Genomic DNA, 20436 nt, shown 5'->3' with positions numbered 1-20436 from the left:
GATAGGTGAAGGAAAGTGGGAGAAGGAGGATTGAGGCCGGGATAGGGGAAGGGAGGTGATCAGGAGAAAAACGCTGAAGGGAAAGAAAATTGGTACAGGAGAGGGAAATGGGAAAAGGGGAATGGGGAAGGGGATGGAAAATTGAAGACAGAATGGAAGGTAGAAAGAGACGGAAAGGGGGAGAGATCGAATTAGAAAGGTGGAAAAAAGGGGGAGTGGAAACTGGAATGAAAATAAAATGAAAAAATGGAAGAGGAATGAAAAGGAAAGCATAATGAGGAGCTAGAGAAGAAGGAAAGGTGAATCAATGCGAAGGAAAGGCGGAGAAGGATAGAAAGGGGGATCGGTCGAGATTGGAGATCGAGGTGAAGGAAGAAAGAAAGACGTGGAATTGGGGAAGGGTGGATGGGGCAGCTAGGATATGCATGGGGGGGGGGGAAGCCGCAAGAAAGTGTCGTAATCTTTAACCTGACCCTGAAATATTTAAGAAAATCAAGCATACATTTTGATGTGAAAATAGTTGAAATTACAATGGTAGGTAATCTTTTTAATAAATCTAAACACATTTAATTGAATAAATATTTATTGAAAAGTCTACAGCCCTTGTGAATATTAGTCAAAATGAACATTGTCCAAACGAACGTTAGTTTTATCAATCAGTAAGACCAGTAGTCCTATTGATATGACATCTTTTTTCATTAAATCAATGAATAACGAAGTACGGGAATTAAATATTTGTAAAAATCTTGCGCGGTATTTGAGAATTCTGCGCACTGCAGCTGATGTGCGTCTAAAGAAATGTTTTAAGCTAAAGCAATGGAGTACAACATTTATTTTATTTGAATGCCGTATTATGAAGCCATACTTAGCAAACTGATTTTTATTTTTAATGGCATCCCATCGTTGCTTGTAAAATGTTGTTCAACGGATTTAATTAAAAAACGAGTAACTTTATGACAAAGACAATTTTCATGAAATTTAACTCAAAATTCAGAACATTATCTGTAAAATATTAACACTTAGAAATGGTAATTTTCAATATAACGAATTTATATTTTAATGTGAGAAATTGAGAAGAAATTAGTATATTTCGATTCTTTTTTTCAGAAAAATGGACGCTAATCAGCTCGCCAATCTGTCTCCTCAGCAGAAGGAAGAAATTATGCAAACTGTTCAGGCTCAGGTTGCTCTGGCCAACATGCAGGTATCATCGCATTAAAGTCATTCTGGGATATCTTAATTCTAGCATATATATTTTTTACATATAGGATGGTAGATTACATTGGTCTTGCAGTTCTCCCCCCCCCCACACACATTCAAAGTTCTCCATTGTCCACTCCTCATTGATGAATATTCTTCAAGGCACATGTTCAGCGGATTATTGAGGGTATACATTAAGAAAGGTAAAAGCTGAACGCTGGGAAAGGAAGCCATTTATTTGGTAGGGTTTGGAATTAATTGGGGAATTGAAATCAAACTCTACCAAAACCCATAATTTGATAAACATTATCAATGGGGTTTTCATGGTCGAGGGGAGGGGGGGGGGTGTAAAAAATTGACGCCCCTGCCCAACGTTACTCTTGAAACCTTAATCTGAACAATTATGTGGTAAATATCGTGTTTTTGGGTTAAAAGTGTTTAATTCTGAATATTCCTATATGTTTCCTGCAGTATAAAAGTCACTTTCTTGAAAAACCACAATCGAAAGTATTCGTTTTAAAAGTAATAAAATACGATATATATAATTCACCTGATCAGACAAAACTTTTAATGGTACCGTTGTTAATCGTGCCATCTTTGCAGAGAGGGTCACTTAAGCTTACATTCCCTTTGAACATACTCATCGCGGGAAACTTCGGTCAAATCTGTAAACAATCATATTCCATCTGTTAAATATTTCAAAAATCCTTCTAATATCTAGATTGAGTCGCATGAGCCACTCATATTGTTTTTATGATTATTATCATGATAAATCAAAGATTTCCTAGAGAACGATTTTTGGACCCCCCCCCCCTCCTATCAATTTTGTACATAACCACTTATTTTTCAGCAAATTTATTATTATTTATTTTTTTATTATTTAGGGTTAGGTAAGGTTAAGACACTTTCTGGGCCAAGCGCTGCGGCTAGGACAGGCTAGGGTGCTGAGCGCTGCGGCCACGGGTTAGGTTAAGTTATGACACGGCCAAATGTCTTACATTTAAGATTTTCTTACATTTAACATACTACAAACATTGTTTGCCGGGAGAAGTTAAAAACGCTAGAAATCCTAAAATGTTTAACCAATGATATGCCGGAGACATTGTTTTAGTAAAAATAGTGATATAAATAGTTACTCAATGAATCTATAGACTCGCAGATATTCTCAATATACTCCTAATTGCGGTCTAGAGATTAAATCACCAAATAACCAAAAAATAAGATCCATGTACAATATTGATTGGATAAGTGGTGCATTTGGAATGTTTACGCGAAAGGCTATTTACGGTTATTACTGACTTGGAGAAATGAAATGATTTTCTAGGTTTTGAAGTATAAAAAGTGGAGAAAAACTTTCTTATAATGTCTAATAATTTATTTCAATCAAGTTTTGGAAATTAAATTATCAAGAAGTTAAAAGCCGTTTTAAAGATCTTGGATTATTAAAACCTGACAGAAGAAGTGTTTTGTCTTTTGTAAAGTAAAGCTACGTTGTCTTTGTCCCATTTTCTTGGGATTTGAACAGCACAAATAATTTAGCAAAAATCGATGCAGATGTAAAAGTAATTATTTGGTACTTTTTTCGGTTTAAACCTTGAGAAAGAAATTATAAAAACTACAATGAGCATTATCTCAAATATCTGAAAAGGGAATGAAAGCGTGATTATAAGTGAACTTCCATTTATACGAGTATTGATTTGAAAGTTTTCCCATCTTCAGAAACCCAAACCGCCAACGGAGGATAAGTATACACCCGGCCAGAACTTGAAGTCAGGTCCAGCCCGGCCTTCCCTAACAGGATTAAGCGGCATGTCCAATTTACAACGAAACCCTTTATACCATTGTTTGATCAAGTGTACACTAGCACGGAGTGTACGTAGTGTACACTACACTGTAACCTCGAGTCTCCCGGCACTCAATATTCAGTTTTACAAATAAGGGTATCATACCTCATCGTTGTCACGAGAAAGTTGTGGAGGGTACTGTTGGGAATTGGACTTGCCTTACTATAAATGGAATGTAACTTTAAATTACGCATACAGTCCCTTTAATTAAAATATCTGTTTGAAGGTACATGGACTCCTTCAATATCGTATCTAAAGCGTACACACAAAGACTGCAGAGGGAGAGAAGCAGGATGTAAACCGCATTAGCATTAGGAAATAAAACAGGAAGTTCGGTAATGATTGAATACAAGATTCTATATCGTGACGAAAAGTTTATATTTACAGGGAACTTATTTCTTTTCCACATTCTTAAAAATTTAATTTAAAATTTTAAAAATTAAATCATATTGTTCATAAATCTATGGCTATATCTAGGAATATAATACTGTTTTCTTATGTTTTATATTTTTGTTCAGGAGGATTCATTCAGAAACATGCAGACATTTCCCCTCGCTACTGTTTTCTTTAAATTATATGTATAGTCATGAACGCGCCCGACACAGGAGCATTTAGAATTTTTCAACCTTTTTCAGAAATAATAATGGCGGCGTTAGCAAAGGCTCCGTTGCGCTATGTCGTTTCTCCCAGAGATTCAATGAGTAGCATTCGGAGGTAAGTGGAAGATATTAATGCTTTTAATGTTTACTTCATGCAAGGTACGTAAAATAAAGGTAGGCAGGTAAACGGAAGATATTAATGCTTTTTATGTTTACTTCATGCAAGGTACGTAAAATAAAGGTAGGCAGGTAAACGGAAGATATAAATTCTTTTTATGTTTACTTTATGCAAGGTACGTAAAATAAAGGTAGGGAGGTAAACGGAAAATGTAAATAAATGCTCTGAATGTTTTTTTAAATAGGTATAAATTGTACAATTTTGTTAACATGTCAGACACATATTTACAATCTTTCTTTTCGACACATATTTACGATCTTACTTTTCGACATATATTTACAATCTTACTTTTCGACACATTTTTATAATCTTACTTTTCGACACATATTTATAATCTTACTTTTCGACACATATTTACAATCTTTCTTTTCGACACATATTTACAATCTTTCTTTTTTTATTTCCTATATTTGGTTTGATAAAATTAGTTCCTAGTAGTCTTATTGAGTTACAGTCAAATTTTTATACGAAACCTATCCCCCGGCCCATAAATTCAGCATACAAACCTTTGTCTTATGTTACTCTCTGTCAATTACTGTCCAAAACTTGTAGATCTATACCCTTTGTTATTCCAATAAAGGTAGTAGGTGGAGATACTTTTTTAATCTAAAAAATTACTACTTCTGGCCAAGAATGTAAGGCAAGGAAAGTTTATTGTGGTCGTGTATACTCTGCGTACATATTGAAACTAGTTCTCTTTGGGCGAAATTTGTAAACAAGAATAGATGCATCAGTGTTCGTTTAGTATCCGAGGAGGCTAAAAGTATAAATTTTGATAATTCACATAATAGTTTCCTATGACCAGAATATTTCATCGATTTTTTATGTGAAAGATGGGTCCCATTTCAGGCTTCGACATCCGTCTTATGTTTACATTACCGCCTAGAGACATTATACTGCAGTACAAAAGATGTGTACACTTCTGAAATAACTTTCCTTGCCTTACAATCCTTGCTTCTGGCGGTGGGTTAAAAAAGTAATTATTATATGTTCACCTTAAAGACGAGTAAGAAAATGTTGTATTTTGACTCTTTTCAGATAAATCAACGAGAACCCGGTAATTTTTTAAGACATTTTTAAAGCTTGAGTATGAGTAGTTTCAGATATTGTTCTATCAGTATGTATCATTGGTATATATACTTTCTTTACCCCCCCCTCCCCCTCCCCTTTTGGAATATAATTTTCTCCCAATGTTAGATTTTCGCGAAGTGCCAAATATTTTTCAATTTGTAAATTTTATTTTCCAATAAATGTTTTTAGGCATATGAGCAGTGTCCGACCTATTGAAAAACTTCTCATTGCCAACAGAGGAGAAATTGCCTGCAGGGTCATGAAAACTGCTAAAAAATTAGGTATCTTACGACATTTTTTTATATTTTAAAGCCAGATCCGGATCCGTAAAAATATGCGGATCCGGATCCAAGGAGTAAAATATCAACCAAAAATTGCAAAAAAGAAATTTCTTCCTATAACCCAAATCTGAATTTTTGGAAAAAGAGAGATTATATAAATTTCCTCATTTCGGAATAGTTCATCAAGTTTTAGGATAAAAATAAGCGAAAAAAATAAAACTAAAAAGTCAGTAAATCTTAAAAAAATGACCTGGATCCGGATTTGGATCCGGATCCATTTTTTTCCAGTGCGGATCCAGGATCCGGATCCGCATTAAAGTTAAATGGATCTGGATCCAAGGGGCAAAATATCAACCAAAAAGAATTATTGTTGGCATATATACTGATTTATTCCACTTAACAGTGTTTGATAATCCTTGACTCTGCAGGATTTGTCCCATTTTTGAGTTCCTGAAATTTAAAAATATTCTTTTTGAGGTCAGCATATCTCAAAAGTTCATATTCCATTCAGGTTTCTAATTTATCTTCACTTTTGTTTAAATTCTACTTTGATATTTTTATATTTTAGTTTCTCTCTCACCTTTTTATTATTGTCCTAACTTTGAATAAAAGTTAGCCTTTTATAATTCACAAAAACCAGTTTGTTATGTACAATATAAACAGTTTATCAACATATATATATATAAACAGTTTATCAACATATATATATGTAAACAGTTTATCAACACATGACAAAGTTTGTTTTTATAAGGTATCAAAACCGTGGCAGTTTACAGTGACAGTGACAGGCAAACAAGAAAATAGAGTATCATATTGAAATACTTAAGTATATACGAAAAAATTTGAATAAATTCTTATTTTTAGAGTTTGAATATTTTATATTTTCTTGTAAAGGAATTCAATGCACGTTGCTTTAGCGGATGAAGCAATAAGGTAAACAAATAATTTTTTTTCTTTTTTTCTCATTCTTCATATTTTTTGTCTTTTTTAGTCCTTTTTCTTTTCTCCCCTCCCCAATCATAAGATTGATTTTTTTTGTACTGGAAATTTATTATTTAATTTCAGTGAGATTATTTTTTAAAGAAAGAAAGCCAAAGTGTTCTGATACAGAATAGCTTTACATTCTCAAAAAAAAAAATAATTTGATCCATATTTTTCGGGCGTTAAGAATTTGTGCTCCTGTCCGGTTTTGACTCCAGGCCGATATCTGCACTATGGTGCGTGGTGCCCTGAAGGCAGTCTGGGGGTTCCACTTTCAGATTTAAACTTGATTGATTGATTTCGAAGCGTTAGATCTGAACAAATTGAAATCGATCAAAACAAATGTTTGGATAAAATCCTACCTCCTGTTATATTTTGACAACACTCACTTTCTAGGATTGGTCCAGCGGCCTCCCAGGAGAGCTATCTCAGGAAAGATATAATACTAAAGGTGGGTTGTAATAACAAAATGATGGACTAAAATAAGGGTTAAGTAAAGGTGTAAGTTCTGATTTTTAGATCTTAAAAAAACCCTGTGCAAAATACCATGATTCATTAATTTTTAACAAATTAATCTAAAAATGTAAGATAAAATTAGCGTTAAAGTTCTTTTTTGAGAATTTATTTTAAATTTCTTATTATATTATTATTTGCATCAATAGATTGATTGGTATTCTATACAAAATAATCTAGACATGCTTAAAAAAAAATTTTTTTGATGCTGTAATTTATTTAATCTCCTGTTCAACGAAATAACCAACCTTTAATTCCCTCCTTTTTTATTTCCAGGGAGGATAATTACTTATCGTCAGGTTTAGAACCCCAAAAAGGTCTTGGAGGCCCTCGGCTAAGTGGTTTTCCCCTCAATTTAATTATCCTCCCTTAATCTCCCGGTTAAGTAGAAATTAATAGTTATAGTTTTGACGGTTATGGACACTATTTTTTTATTTGTACATGAATATGTTCAATTGTTGTTTAGGTCGCCCAGGAAACAGGTTCAGACGCAATACATCCAGGATATGGATTTCTTTCCGAGAATGTTGAGTTTGCCGATATGTGTCAAAACTCAGGTAATTATTTAGAAATTCGGCCAACAAGGGTGGTCAATGTCAAGCCTAAGCAACCAACCTTAAAAGGACTGGTAGCGTAAATTCAAGTGACCCTCCGACCTCTAGGCAAAGATGCAATGCCCGATTCACAGCAGTACCTTCTTTGGGTTAACATGACTTTAACTGAAGGGTCACATGCAACTACCTAAACGATCTCTTAATTCTAAGAAATTTGAAGCAGTTTTTTAAAATTATTTATTTTGAATTGTTAACTAAAATGAATTGTTCTGATTTATCAGGAGTTATATTTGTCGGACCACCCTCAACAGCCATCAGAGATATGGGGATAAAATCCACCTCAAAGGTAAATATTAATATTTTCAGGAAAACATATTTAAAATTAATAACATCACGGAATTTGATAAAAAATAAAAGTTGAACTTCTAGCTTGTTTTTTCTGCCTTTTTCATGCTAATATAACGAGGAAAACGATTTTTGGTAAAAAAGCAATTTTTTAAGTTGACAAGAAATCGGGCCTGGGGGGGGTATATCTGGAAAGTTTTCAATATTATATCCAGAAATTACTAAATTTATTTAATTTTCTTGTTTTTAGATCATAATGACCGCAGCAAACGTTCCTGTTATTGGGGGTGAGATATTCTTTTAAATTTTATCTTTTAAATCCTTCATGGTTGAAAGATTATTATGCATAATTTGAAAAATTATGGCTCAATAATATATATAGACTAAATATAATCATTTAAATTCTTCAATCATTATTGATTAATTAATATTGATATTTTTTGATTCTGTAGTAAGGATAACTTTTTTTTGATAAATGAGGTAGCTTTAAAAACTTTCCTTTATTAATGGCTCACTAAGTCAATTTACCTGTTGAGACATTCAAATCAAGGGAAAGAATGTATTGCAGATCATATTGGACGGTTGAACCAGAAAAAAAGATTTTTTAATTGTAAATCCGTAAATTTGTTCATAAAATATTACTAAGACAGAAAAAATTTGAAAGAGAATCTTCGGTCAGGTATTTCATTTGAATATACGGTTAAAGGGACTGTAAAGGAAAAATGAAAGGGGGTATAGGCTGAAGGCTTAATCACTTTAGCTCTTGATCGCGACCCATGAAAGTTTTATCTGATGTTCCTGTCTCGAGAAACTGATATAAAACTGTATTAAAATTATTCGAAAATTCATATATGTAAAATTTAGAATATCTTAAACTTAAATCACGTGACCAGAACTATCACCAATGTCAGAGCAGTATACTGGTCACGTGTCTCCGCCTGTATCACGTGACCACTTTACTGTACTGCCATTGGTGGAATTTCTGGTCAAGTAATACGGACGTGTAAATAATATTATGAATTAAATCTATTAAAAATATAAATTATAATTGGAGTAAACCTAAGTTACAATTAGCTTTCTTTGGGATATCATCGTTTTCAGATTGGTTACATATTTGCTGAATTTGATCTATTTAAACCCAATACTTTTTACAAAATTGTAAATATATTAATTTTCGTATAAATTTGTTGTATAAAGTTGTATAATTTCTCGAGATAGGAACATCAGATATAACTTTCATGGGTCGCGATCGAGAGCTAAAGTGATTCAGCCTATACCCCCTTTCATTTTTCCTTTACAGTCCCTTTAAGAAAGTATTTGTCTAGGATACCACTCAGAGGATCAAAGCATTGAGACCCTTCGGTCCGAAGCGGACAAAATCGGTTTCCCAGTCATGATCAAGGAACTAGATTCTTATTTATGTATTTAAAAGTCGTTTTTTCCTCTTCTTAAACCACTAAGTGATCTTGTTTTGCCACTCCTTCATTTTGTTTTACTTTTACCACTCGTCTATCTTGAATTAGCGTCAATTGCTCCCGTATCCCGGCAATTGTTACATTAATAACTGGTAAAAGGCTGTGCGAGGAGGTGGGGGGAAAGGAATGAGAATTGCGATGACTGCAGATGTGTTTGACGCCCAACTGGAGTCTGCCAAGGTAATTTTCAGGGGGCGGAAACGTGATGTGTGTGTGTCTGTAGCAAAAGAGAATGTGTAAAGTGTATCTAGTCAGAGTTCAGAACTTCTAAATATGATGAAGTGATTAATCCGTAACACACAGCTGTCTCGTGTGGGTCTGTTCTCTCTTAATTGTAACTTTTGATTGGTCGAACTTTGATTCTTTTAAAAGAAATTAACTTAATCCGTCGACCTACAACTAGAGTCTGAATTATTGCACTTTTATTGGATTAAGGATACAAAAGTTCCAATTGCTAAAAAAACTTTTCAAATGGATATTGAAAGAGTGCAATATCGTGAGGATTCATATTCCATATTCAGATTTTTTTTCAATTTAATAGATGTTTCTTAAAGGTTTGTTTGAAAGCAAATTTAAAAGTGCTTGCAAAACGCTTTTTAAGTTTGGTGTAATTATGCGTTGTTTTCAAAATTCCTTATTTGATTATTTTAATAATTATTGTAATTTCTTTAATAATTATTTGATCAATTATTTTAGAGGGAAGCGATGAAATCCTTCGGCGATGAAGTGATGCTACTTGAGAAATTTGTTGTAGATCCTAGACACGTGGAGGTAAATTATCCATAGGAAGAATTTAAAGAATTTGAGCCGCGGCTCAACTTTGGTTGGTTTCACTTAAATTGTATTCAATTTTTCAAAATTTAAGCCGGCGCTCAATTGAAACCGGTTTTTGGGGGATTTTAGACGCGGCTTAAATTCATTAAATTCGGACTCACGGTTCTCCACGCCCATTCAACACAGTCTTTTTATGTTTGATCCCTCATTATACTTTTTGATGATTTTTACCATATCTTCGTTCTTATTGTTATTTTTAGGTCATTTATTAAAGGCATTATAATTTTTAAAAATACTTTATTTCATTTTTAAAATGTATTTCTTTATTTCTTGAAATAAAAGGTTATTAGATTAAAACTTCAATCAAAGTAAATCGTAAACAATTTATATGCCAGGGAAATATATTTTAAAGCTTTAAAGGAAAAATGAAAAATTTTACATGACATGGCAAGATTCCACCCCCCCCCCCTTAAAACTTTTAACCCAAAAATATGTTCTTTCCCCCCGAAAAATTTGCTAATATACCCCAGAAAATTTGCTATGAAGAAAGTGGATGATTTTAAAAGAAAATATAGATTATAGAATGTTAAAATTTAAAGGTTCAAGTGTTCGGTGACCAGCACGGAAACTATGTATATCTGTTTGAACGTGACTGCTCTGTCCAGCGGAGGCATCAGAAGATTATTGAAGAGGCTCCAGGACCAGGCATATCCTGGGAGGTTCGGAGAAAACTAGGTAATAGACAGGACCTGACATAAAAGTTACAAAATGAGTATTTTCACGCCACGGGAAAATGAACCAATAAATGTAGTGTTGAATATTGAGGGGTCGATTTATAAGCTCTGACGAAATGAGTTTTGTCTATTTAAACGTTGATCAGTTCATTAATAATCCTAATCAATCAATGAAGAGTAGAAATTCTAAAAAACGCTTAAATATGAGAGTACAGCTTGAATATGAGAGTACAGTTACAAGTCTGTTTTATTCACTTTAAAGGCTCGAAAATCTCAATCAGACTCGACTTGTGAATAAATTGATTATTTGTAGGAGGAACAATTGAGTTTATTGAACTGTTATCTGGGTGAAGCTGCTGTAAGAGCAGCTAAAGCTGTGGATTATGTTGGAGCAGGAACAGTTGAGTTTATTGAACTATTATCTAGGTGAAGCTGCTGTAAGAGCAGCTAAAGCTGTCAATTATGTTGGAGCTGGAACAGTTGAGTTTATTATGGATAAAGATTTCAACTTCTACTTCATGGAGATGAATACAAGACTACAGGTTGAACACCCAGTTACTGAGATGATCACAGGTATAATGAATTGATGTATAAGTAACCTAACACACTTCTTAAAATTTGATAATCTTATTCCCCCCCCCCCAAAAAAAAAGAGGTTTTGCAGAAAATTTGGGTACAAAAAAATTGACTTAAATTGTCAAGGGTTTCTCCTATTTTCCCATTAAATGCACAGGTTTCAAGTGACCCTTTATTTTAATAGTTGCATTTCCGAACCATAACGATACCATTGCAACTCTTGTTATGCCCCTTATACATATACCCCTTGAATTGATATATTCAACTTGTGTTTATATGTTTAATATTGCAAGGAACGGATCTGGTTGAATGGCAGCTAAAAGCTGCTGCTGGAGAAAAGCTTCCCGTCACTCAGGAGCAGCTCAACCTAAACGGTTGGAGCTTCGAGGTAATTCACAGCTTGGAAACCATTTATAGGGAGAAGCAGTTTAATTATATACGATTAGTTCAAGTGCTCACAAAGCGCATAGCAGAAGTGGTTCAACTCGTTATTCCTATTCTTCAACTTCTAGTCTCAATCTGCTATTCATCAAGTCCATCTTTTACTAAGTTTCTGATTTTATTTTATTTCTAAATTAAAGACTGCCAATAATGACTATCTCAAAATCATTTTCTTAATCTTTTTAATAGTATACTACTCTTCAAACATTTTAAGAGGTTAATTTTCAGCTTTCAATGAATTGTCATATTTCGTTGACCATAACTTATTTTGCGAAGGGTATTAAAGAGATAGGAAAGTTTTTAAAATAAGAAAATATTTCAAAATGGGGGGGGGTGATTTTTCAAGAAAATATACACCCTTGAACGTGTGCTCTGTAACCCTAACATTGAATATATATCCTAATTGAGTTTTATTCAGGCAAGAATCTATGCCGAGGATCCCAACAATAGTTTCATGCCTGGTGCTGGACCTCTTCACTATCTAGGTATATTCCTCTATATATATAAAGTTGTCTGTTTGTTTTTCCGATCATAACTCGGGAACCCATTAAACGATTGAGCTCAACTTTTGATCGGAGAACTCGGGAGAACCACGGGAATGTTCCTAGCGTAGTTTTGAAAATCAGAGTTGAGTGGATCGACTTCTATAGGGAAAAATAGCTAAAAACGTAATTTAAGACCAAAAGCGGTTAAACGACGGGAGTTACAGTTACTTTGAATACACTGGACATGACTGGATTCCCAAGCTAGTAATATATTTCGGACCAAGTACAGTATTATATCCATGTTCAATTTAAATTATAATGTATCAGAAAATTTTTCTTGTCATTTTTTTTAATGTTCGTGGTCTTAATCTTGACTGTCAAAATGTAGCACATTCGTTCTTAATCTAGTTGTTTTAGTCTTATGAGTGTGACCTATCGACTGTATATGTTCGTATATGTGTGTTTATGGTTGTTATGTTTAAGGAACCCCAGCCCCAGATACTCATGTTAGAATAGAAACTGGAGTCAGACAAAACGACGAGGTTAATATTTATTTTTATCTTATAAATGTTTGCGATTCAATTGTCCCAGAAACTAATTCTCGAACGGCACATTTCCGTATTGCAATTTAACGTTCTAATAAATATTTTAGTTTTGGAAAAGTATCTATTCGGAAAAGTATCTATTTGGTAAAGTATCTATTTGGAAAAGTATCTATTTGGAAAAGTATCTATTTGGAAAAGTATTTATTTGGAAAAGTATCTATTTGGAAAAGTATCTATTTGGAAAAGTATCTNCCCCCCCCCCCACACGCATTTTTTTTAATACAAAATGAGCCACCTTTAATGAATTTTGTATCCGTCAGGTATCTGTTCACTACGACCCAATGATAGCTAAGCTAGTTGTGTGGGGTCCAGACCGGAACTCAGCTCTACTCAAGCTACGTGCCTGCCTTGCAGAATTTAATATATCCGGTTTATCCACCAATATTAACTTCCTCATGGACCTAGCCTCACATCCAGGGGTGTACATCTCTTTCAAGCATGAAATTCTTTTAATTTTTTGAACTGAATATCTTTTTTAAAACTACTGAGCAGGAGTGTATTTTTTTTCAGAATTACCCGCTCCTGGGGGGGGGGGGAAATTTTGATGATTTGGGTTAAAAAAATGAAAAATTGGATATTAAAAGGCAAGTTTTTTCATACTTTCTGATAATCTTAACCCCAATTTATTTTCTTGATTCAACTAGAATAAAAGCAAAAAAAATTGGCGCTCCGCTCATGCATTTCAAAATTCTGGAAAAAAAAGATTTTCAAAAGGGGAAATGTTTCTTCCTCTCTGTTCTTTCTTAATTTTCCTTTCCTTTCAAATGGTCGAAAAGATGCTTTCTGGGATTCTTAATTAATGAATAGCGAAAAGTTGTTGAAATAGCCAAAAAGAGTGGTTCAACTTTGTCTACATAGTTCAACTAATTGTATTCTACCGAAATTTGAACATTAGAGTATATTGTTGAAAATGTTGAAACTGAATTTCCAAAATGTTTTTTTCTTTTTAATGACTTCAAACAAGTAGTTGAATTGCTTTGTCACTTCTCTTGTGCACTGGTTCAAGTTCAAGAGAAGTGGTTTAACTAAGTCTACGTAGTGCAACTAATTCTACCAAAGTTTGAACATATTACACCTGTGTATAGAGTTTATTGCTGGAAATGTTGATACTGAATTTATCCCTCGGCATTATGATCAACTCTTCAAAGATAGAATTCCTTCACATTCAACACTTTGTGAAGCTGTTATGGCTCTAGGAAAATAAATCAATAAATAATCTGGGATAGAATTTATCTAATTGGAGAGGTCGCTAAACTACCTACCGCTGGTTCAAATCCTCGTGAATCTTTAAATTTAAATCGGTGATTCAGGATTTGAACCGGGGTTATGTAGTTCAGATCTCTCTCTCAAAGTATTAAATTCCGATTCTGAACGTAGAAATAGTAAGAAACGGAAAGAAATGTTTTTAAAACATATCTTCATTTCTTTTAGTTTAATCTTGAATTCCTAAGTTTCAATCAAGGTTTCAGTTAAAGCTTTGAATGTTTTATTTTTTTTTCGAAGTTGTTAGTTCGGAGAGTTAATGCCATAGAGAATAGAATATATAGAGAGGAATTTACTAGAAAAAAGTGTAAAACGGCCATTTTGTTGTACTGTTTCCATACTGCAGGTGTACTTCACATGTTTATGCTATATAACCTTTTGGGCCCTGGAATATCATTTTATAGAAAATCTAAAATTATTTGACCAATTATCATTTCATATAGACTCTATGCCTTTCGCTTTACAAACGAAGATTTTCCGTTATAGCTATAAATCAAATGATGTTTTTTATTCACCTAATTCATTATGAAGTTTATTTAACAGTTTAAAAAATTCGAAATTGAAATGGATAGTCTAGGGAACATACTGTATTAATGTACTCTACTGCATATAGTTTGTAAACATTTACATGATTTGTACACTTTGAACTCCCTTACTGGCTGAAAGGGACTGAAAAAATTCATACCGAGAGATTCATTTAATTCCTCTCTATATATTCTATTCTCTATGGTTAATGCATTTTAAACTCGGCCATTCTATGTTATTTGAAATCAAAAAGTTTCAAATTTGATAAGTTACGGTTTACAATTCATCCATTTTTAAAGCTTTATTTTAAATTCTACAGAAGTTGCCGGCGTTATTGACAATTTAACTAATGTTGAAAGAAATCTGAAGAAAATATCCTTAATTGGTTTTACTTGATTTAATGGTTTTTCCAGTTTTATCTGAGAATGTGAAAAATATTGCTCAGCAAGATCCGTTTCTCAGCCAGTGCGGAGCTCGGTAAATTCTCAATTACGGGAGATCTGGGATATGTATATATGTATTTTTGTAAATCAAGTTCTCCTCAACTACAAAATTAGAGAGGGGGGGGGGGGCAAATAGAACAAATATAGTCTAGGGCAGGGGTTCATCTATAGATTTATACGAGTTGAACTGATTATATCTATATTCTAGGTTGAAGCACTTTCTTTTGAGACGAGTTGAGCTGATTATATCTATATTCTAGGTTGAACCACTACCTCCTAATACGAGTTGAACTGACTATATCTATATTCTAGGTTAAACCACTACCTCATGAGACGAGTTGAACTGATAATATCTATATTCTAGGTTGAACCACTATCTCCTAAGACGAGTTGAACTTATTATATCTATATTCTAGGTTGAACCACTATCTCCTAAGACGAGTTGAACTGATTATATCTATATTCTAGGTTGAACCACTACCTTCTAAGACGTGTTGAACTGATGTACAAGGATAAACCCTACACTGCCTCTGTTATAAGCTTGGGCGGAAACAAGTTCACCGTATCTGTTGGTAATTTTTGCTTCCATGTAGTAAAGCTTTGGAGTCATCCTTTGGTTTTAAGGTACTGTCAGCGTAATTTCAAACGTAATCGGATTGATTAAGATAATTCCTTGTCTCTGCACGACATGTCGTACATCAAGCACTAAACTCTTGAATTTAAGTTTCCAACGTTGATATTGAGATCAAGCGTTGTAGTTAAGCACTATATTACAAAAGAAAGTTTTAACCCACTTTTATCTAGATGGTGTTGACTACCACGTGACCGGAAAGTTGGTTCCCCGACCTGATACTAACCATACAGAGCTTGTCTGTGACATTCAGGCACAAAAATGAGAAATGAAAAAGGCACAAAAATGCTTTATAGACATTTATATGCCATGAGATGAAGAGAAATATAATTACGTGAACCACAAATACTAAACAGATATTTATTTTAACTATTCGAACCTTTGTTGAACATATCAAGAATTTTACCTCCTAGATACTACACAGATTACAAGATTACACTGAATCAAGGGACGAATATGTTGGATCAATTCCACATGAATAATCGTCCTGTCAACTTTTTTCAGCATGTCACACCTCACGCTGTGTAGCATCTTGGAAGAAAAAAATTGGAAACCATAGTGTTGATGAAATATTGACATATTTTTATTTCTAAATTGATAATTTTCTCTAATGTTAGATATTACGCGTGTTGTCGTGTGGTTGAGCCAGTAAACGTTCACATGACCTCATTTTAGAACCTTTTAAGACAGAATGATGGTTGATAGCTTGTTTGTTTGATTGGTCTCCTTATTTACAATGTTCTATTAAAGGCTTGTAGTACAAATCTTGTAATAACGTTTAATTCTGTCCCTAATATAATGATAATAATTGATAAAAGAAAGTAGATGCGCTTAACAATGTAAACATGTTATCAAGAAAAATTTCTCATTGTGAACATTTTCCAGGGGAATATTAGTAAACAAAGAGTTCTTGTAAACCCAGCAGGGGTCACACTGTTCACAAGGTAGGTTAAATCATGTGATAAATGGAAATACAAAGTTTTGGACCCATTTTATACTTAATTTGCTAAAGAGTGATGTAATGATCGAGTTGCTGATAGATTTATTTATCGATAGTTTGTTTATTGATTTTAATGACAATTTGTTTTTTTTATTGATTAATTAATTTGGTCGGTTAATAACATTTGTTTAATAGATCAATTGATCTATTTAGTTGATTGATTGAGTGATTAATAGACTGAGTGATTGAATAATTGATCGATTAATTGCTGATTGCTGATTGTTTGATTGATTGTTTGATTGATTGATTTTTTGCCTGATTGTCTGATTGTCTGATCGACTGATTGTCTGATCGAATGATTGATTGATTAATTAATTGATTGATTGATTGATTGATTGATTGATTGATTGACGACTGACTTGACTGACCTGGCTGACCTGGCTGACCGTATAGGGATGGAAGTTATGAGTTTGGTCTCCCTGTTCCTAAATACCAGACTGCCAACCTCTCAGTAGGAGGACTAGGAGACGCTGTAGCGCCAATGCCGGGAGTTATTGAAAAGGTAAAATTAAATGGAATGTTGGCGACCAATCTCTGTAAAGGGGTTCCTTACGTTGTTTGGAATTTGGTGAATGTTCATGTAATTTTAAATTGAATTTTTGGTCTAGAGATATATTTTATAATCGATTGATTCAGTATGGATAATCTTAATCTTATTGATTGGTAAATATTTAAATAAGTGATCGAAAAATGTGGCATTTATTAAATGATTGATTGCTTGATCAGGTGATGGTTGAGGCTGGAAGTGCTGTAAAGGCCGGAGATCCTCTTCTCGTAATGATCGCCATGAAAATGGAATATATTATCAAGGTGAACCAACTGTTTAGGACAACCTACTCAATTGGGGATAAATTTTTCATTTAAATCTTCTTAATTAAACCTTAAAAATATCAAAAAGCAATTGCTAAAGGCAGGGGGTCATTTCACTTCATAAATATTATTTAAGCTCTCCAAAAAAGCATTGACAAAATATTTTAAAATAAAATTAATGTAAAAAACTGGATTTTATGAGATGGGGTTTAAAAAAATACCCCTGATGAGAAGAATGGGGGGGAGGGGATTTATCCCGAACGAGGATAGAGCAAATGGGAATATTTCTCATACCAGGATGAGAAGAATGGGGGGGAGGGGATTTATCCCGAACGAGGATAGAGCAAATGGGAATATTTCTCATACCAGGATGAGGAGGGTGGTGGGGAATATTTTAAGGACACCATATTATGTTGATTATCCTAGGCACCTAAGTCCGGAGTCATCAGTCGAGTAAACAACAAGGTCGGAGACTTTGTCGCCAAGAACAAGGTTCTCGTCGCCTTCCTGGACGAGGAGTAGATTGTCGTCTTCGTGTCGCAGCATATTGGGTTCATGTCGCAGACTCTTGGATTCAAATCAAAAGAGAGAATAGTTCAAAATTAGATTTACGTATAAGAAAATAGTTAAAGTATTTGTTAGATTTGATTATTCTTAGACGCTAGGTGACTAAAAAAAAATTCTTCCGCTCATTAAACTTCCAATTATAAAATGAATTCTCAGCGAATATTTTAAGTGACCCTCTATAATTACTCTATAGCTGAACGGTCAATTGAATATAGGACTTCAGTCAGTATACCCAGCAAATTCTGATAAATACTGCTGACCATAACGTTTTCTCTAGTCACCCTGTTGGATATTATTATTTATGTTATGGTGCTGTTTTTGTTATTATCTATCTATATCATATAATTGTTATATTTTAGATTTATGAAATTAATTTATTTCAGAAGAAAAAAGATTAGAATAGAGCTTTATTGTAGCTGGTCAAAACAGACTAAACTGGAGAAAAGTGTTAGGTTTGTTTAATAAACTGGAATCTATCAATTAAAATAAATCAGAATATTTTTAAAATTTTAGTTTTTTAATTTCCTTTTTTTTGAAGTCAAAATTTTAAGTCTTCGCCTTTTTTAGTTTTTTTCCCTGCGACTTATTTCAATAGTTTACTATTTCTTTGGCCTTTCAACCTTTTACTTATTTTGTTTCTTTCCGGAGCTGTCTGTTAATATTTAGCAGTTTCCGGAGCTGTCTGTTAATATTTAGCAGTTTCCGGAGCTGTCTGTTAAAATTTAGCAGTTTCCGGAGCTTCCTTTCAAATTTAATGTTTCTGGAGCTGCCTGACAATTGTTTCCAGCTCCATGTTGATTCTATCGTTTCCGGTTTCTTCATTCACCTTAATAGCTATGCAGTGCTTTTCGGCTTTCTGGATCCGGATCCACATAAATATGTTGATCCACGGGGCAAAACATCATCTGAAAAACCGATAATATTTAAATGGAAACACTATCGTTTTTTTCCCGGCGTCATACATTTTTTTCAGGCTCTCCCTTTAAATGAAAAGGAAATCAAGAATTTTATTAGTGTCTCCATATTTAATTTAAACTATCTCTGATTGATCACAGATTGTTGAGAGTACTGGGACAGAGATTAAATGTAAGAATGTCAACTGGGTCTCCTGGTGTACTAGGTAAACAGAGAGAGATAGAGGGGGGGGTGTCCTCCTTCAAACTCTCATGTTTTTAAAAATTCCTATCCCCGGGAAAGCGTAGCATTCAGTTTTATTTTTAGTTTTTTTATTTGTTTAGTATCATCATCATATTTTTTCTTAATTCAGCGTCTGTAAGGGGGAATCATTATTTGCTGGTAACGGGAGGGGAAGGGGGGAGGAATGTTGGTACATGACAATTTGACAATAGAACGTATGTTATTTATTAATTTATTTTCAAATTTCTGTTTTGTTTTAGTACAACGAATCAACTACGCTTCTGGAAAAAACGAATGGAAAATGATGCCTGAAGATTATGATTACACTCAGGTTAGATAAAAAGGACTGTGATTTTAATTTAAAGTGATTTTCAATTTTGCAGGGGCATGCCTGATTCACAATGGTATCCTTAAACCTTAAACATGATATACGTATTCATTTTGTTTAATGAAATGTGTTTAATTCTGATAATTTCTTCATTGTTTCTAATGCAAGAAATGTGCAAGTAACTGTGTACTGTGTAGTCAACCAAAAGGTTTAAATTATCAGTTTCCAAAGCAACAGCATTAATATGCTGTGCCTTTCGGTGAATAATCAAAATTATTCCACGGTTTTTCTTCCAATATTAAGACATTAATTTTAATCATTACACTTGCCTCATACTAAAAGAATAATATCATACTAGCAGAAATTCCCGGCTTGGCCCGTGTATTTTGTTTTAGAAATCGAGTTTTGAACAAAAAATAGAAAAAAAAATTCCATTTTCGAATAAACAAATTCGATATTTTAGCTTATGTTCCTTTGAGTTCCCTCAAAAAATTTCTGCCAATTTGTTCCAGCCGTTTTGCCAGCTTTAGCTAACATAAAAATAAATATATAGATGAGCGAAGAGCTTTATTATACAGAAGATATACCTCTCGTCTCTCTTGATTTAAAAATGTGTTTAGGAGTTGGCACGTGCTGCCTTTGCTGACATGCTGCACGACGAAGAGAGGAATAGATTGTACAGGTAAATCATGTTTCCCGTTGTATTTTAAGTTAGTTCAAAGCTCTGAAAAAATCGACCTCCAGTCAGAACCGAGTTTGTTTGGATCCGGCCAATTTTTAAAAGTTTGAACAAAGAAGTCTTGGATCCGGCAAATTGGTAAGATCTGTGGCATATTTTTTTTGGTCTAACGTACAGGGTTACCCACGCAGGATGAGACTGTAAGGACGACTCAAAACTTAATTTTATTTTATGATTCCAAGGTTTACTTGTACCTGCCTTGAAAAAAGTTGTTGAATGCCTTATTCACTGTCAAAGAACTGAACACTAAAACAGGTTTACAGTTGGAGGAAATCATGAATATAAGATAACAGATAGTATAAAATATGTCTCTAAAGTCTCATTCTGTGTGGGTAAC

General features: G+C 33.6%; 1 protein-coding gene across 4 annotated transcripts in view; it reads left to right on the top strand.

Moving 5' to 3' along the window:
• Window positions 1–3562: 3562 nt before the first annotated feature.
• The window catches only part of LOC111710650 (methylcrotonoyl-CoA carboxylase subunit alpha, mitochondrial), a 31716-nt gene continuing 14842 nt past the window's right edge, over window positions 3563–20436 (top strand). For 3 of the 4 annotated variants that reach the window (XM_023484766.1, XM_023484765.1, XM_023484768.1), the window contains exons 1-4: window positions 17852–18347; window positions 18951–19015; window positions 19293–19363; window positions 19981–20042. In XM_023484766.1, the coding sequence (XP_023340534.1) occupies window positions 18259–18347; window positions 18951–19015; window positions 19293–19363; window positions 19981–20042 (287 nt within the window). In that variant the 5' untranslated portion in view covers window positions 17852–18258. Of the gene's footprint in view, window positions 3759–5081; window positions 5174–5924; window positions 5962–6067; window positions 6107–6550; window positions 6606–7133; window positions 7225–7502; window positions 7568–7816; window positions 7854–8891; window positions 8969–9140; window positions 9222–9737; window positions 9813–10414; window positions 10551–10975; window positions 11123–11418; window positions 11514–11984; window positions 12052–12534; window positions 12594–12916; window positions 13076–13743; window positions 13853–14857; window positions 14922–15355; window positions 15460–15691; window positions 15772–16403; window positions 16463–16911; window positions 17021–17244; window positions 17329–17754; window positions 18348–18950; window positions 19016–19292; window positions 19364–19980; window positions 20043–20436 lie in introns of those variants that run through there. The other variant, XM_023484767.1, reaches the window with a different exon arrangement.

This window comes from Eurytemora carolleeae, unplaced genomic scaffold (genome assembly GCF_000591075.1).
Source record: "Eurytemora carolleeae unplaced genomic scaffold, Eaff_2.0 scaffold1082, whole genome shotgun sequence".
Lineage (NCBI taxonomy): Eukaryota > Metazoa > Arthropoda > Copepoda > Calanoida > Temoridae > Eurytemora > Eurytemora carolleeae.
This window is presented reverse-complemented; position numbering and strand designations above follow the sequence as displayed.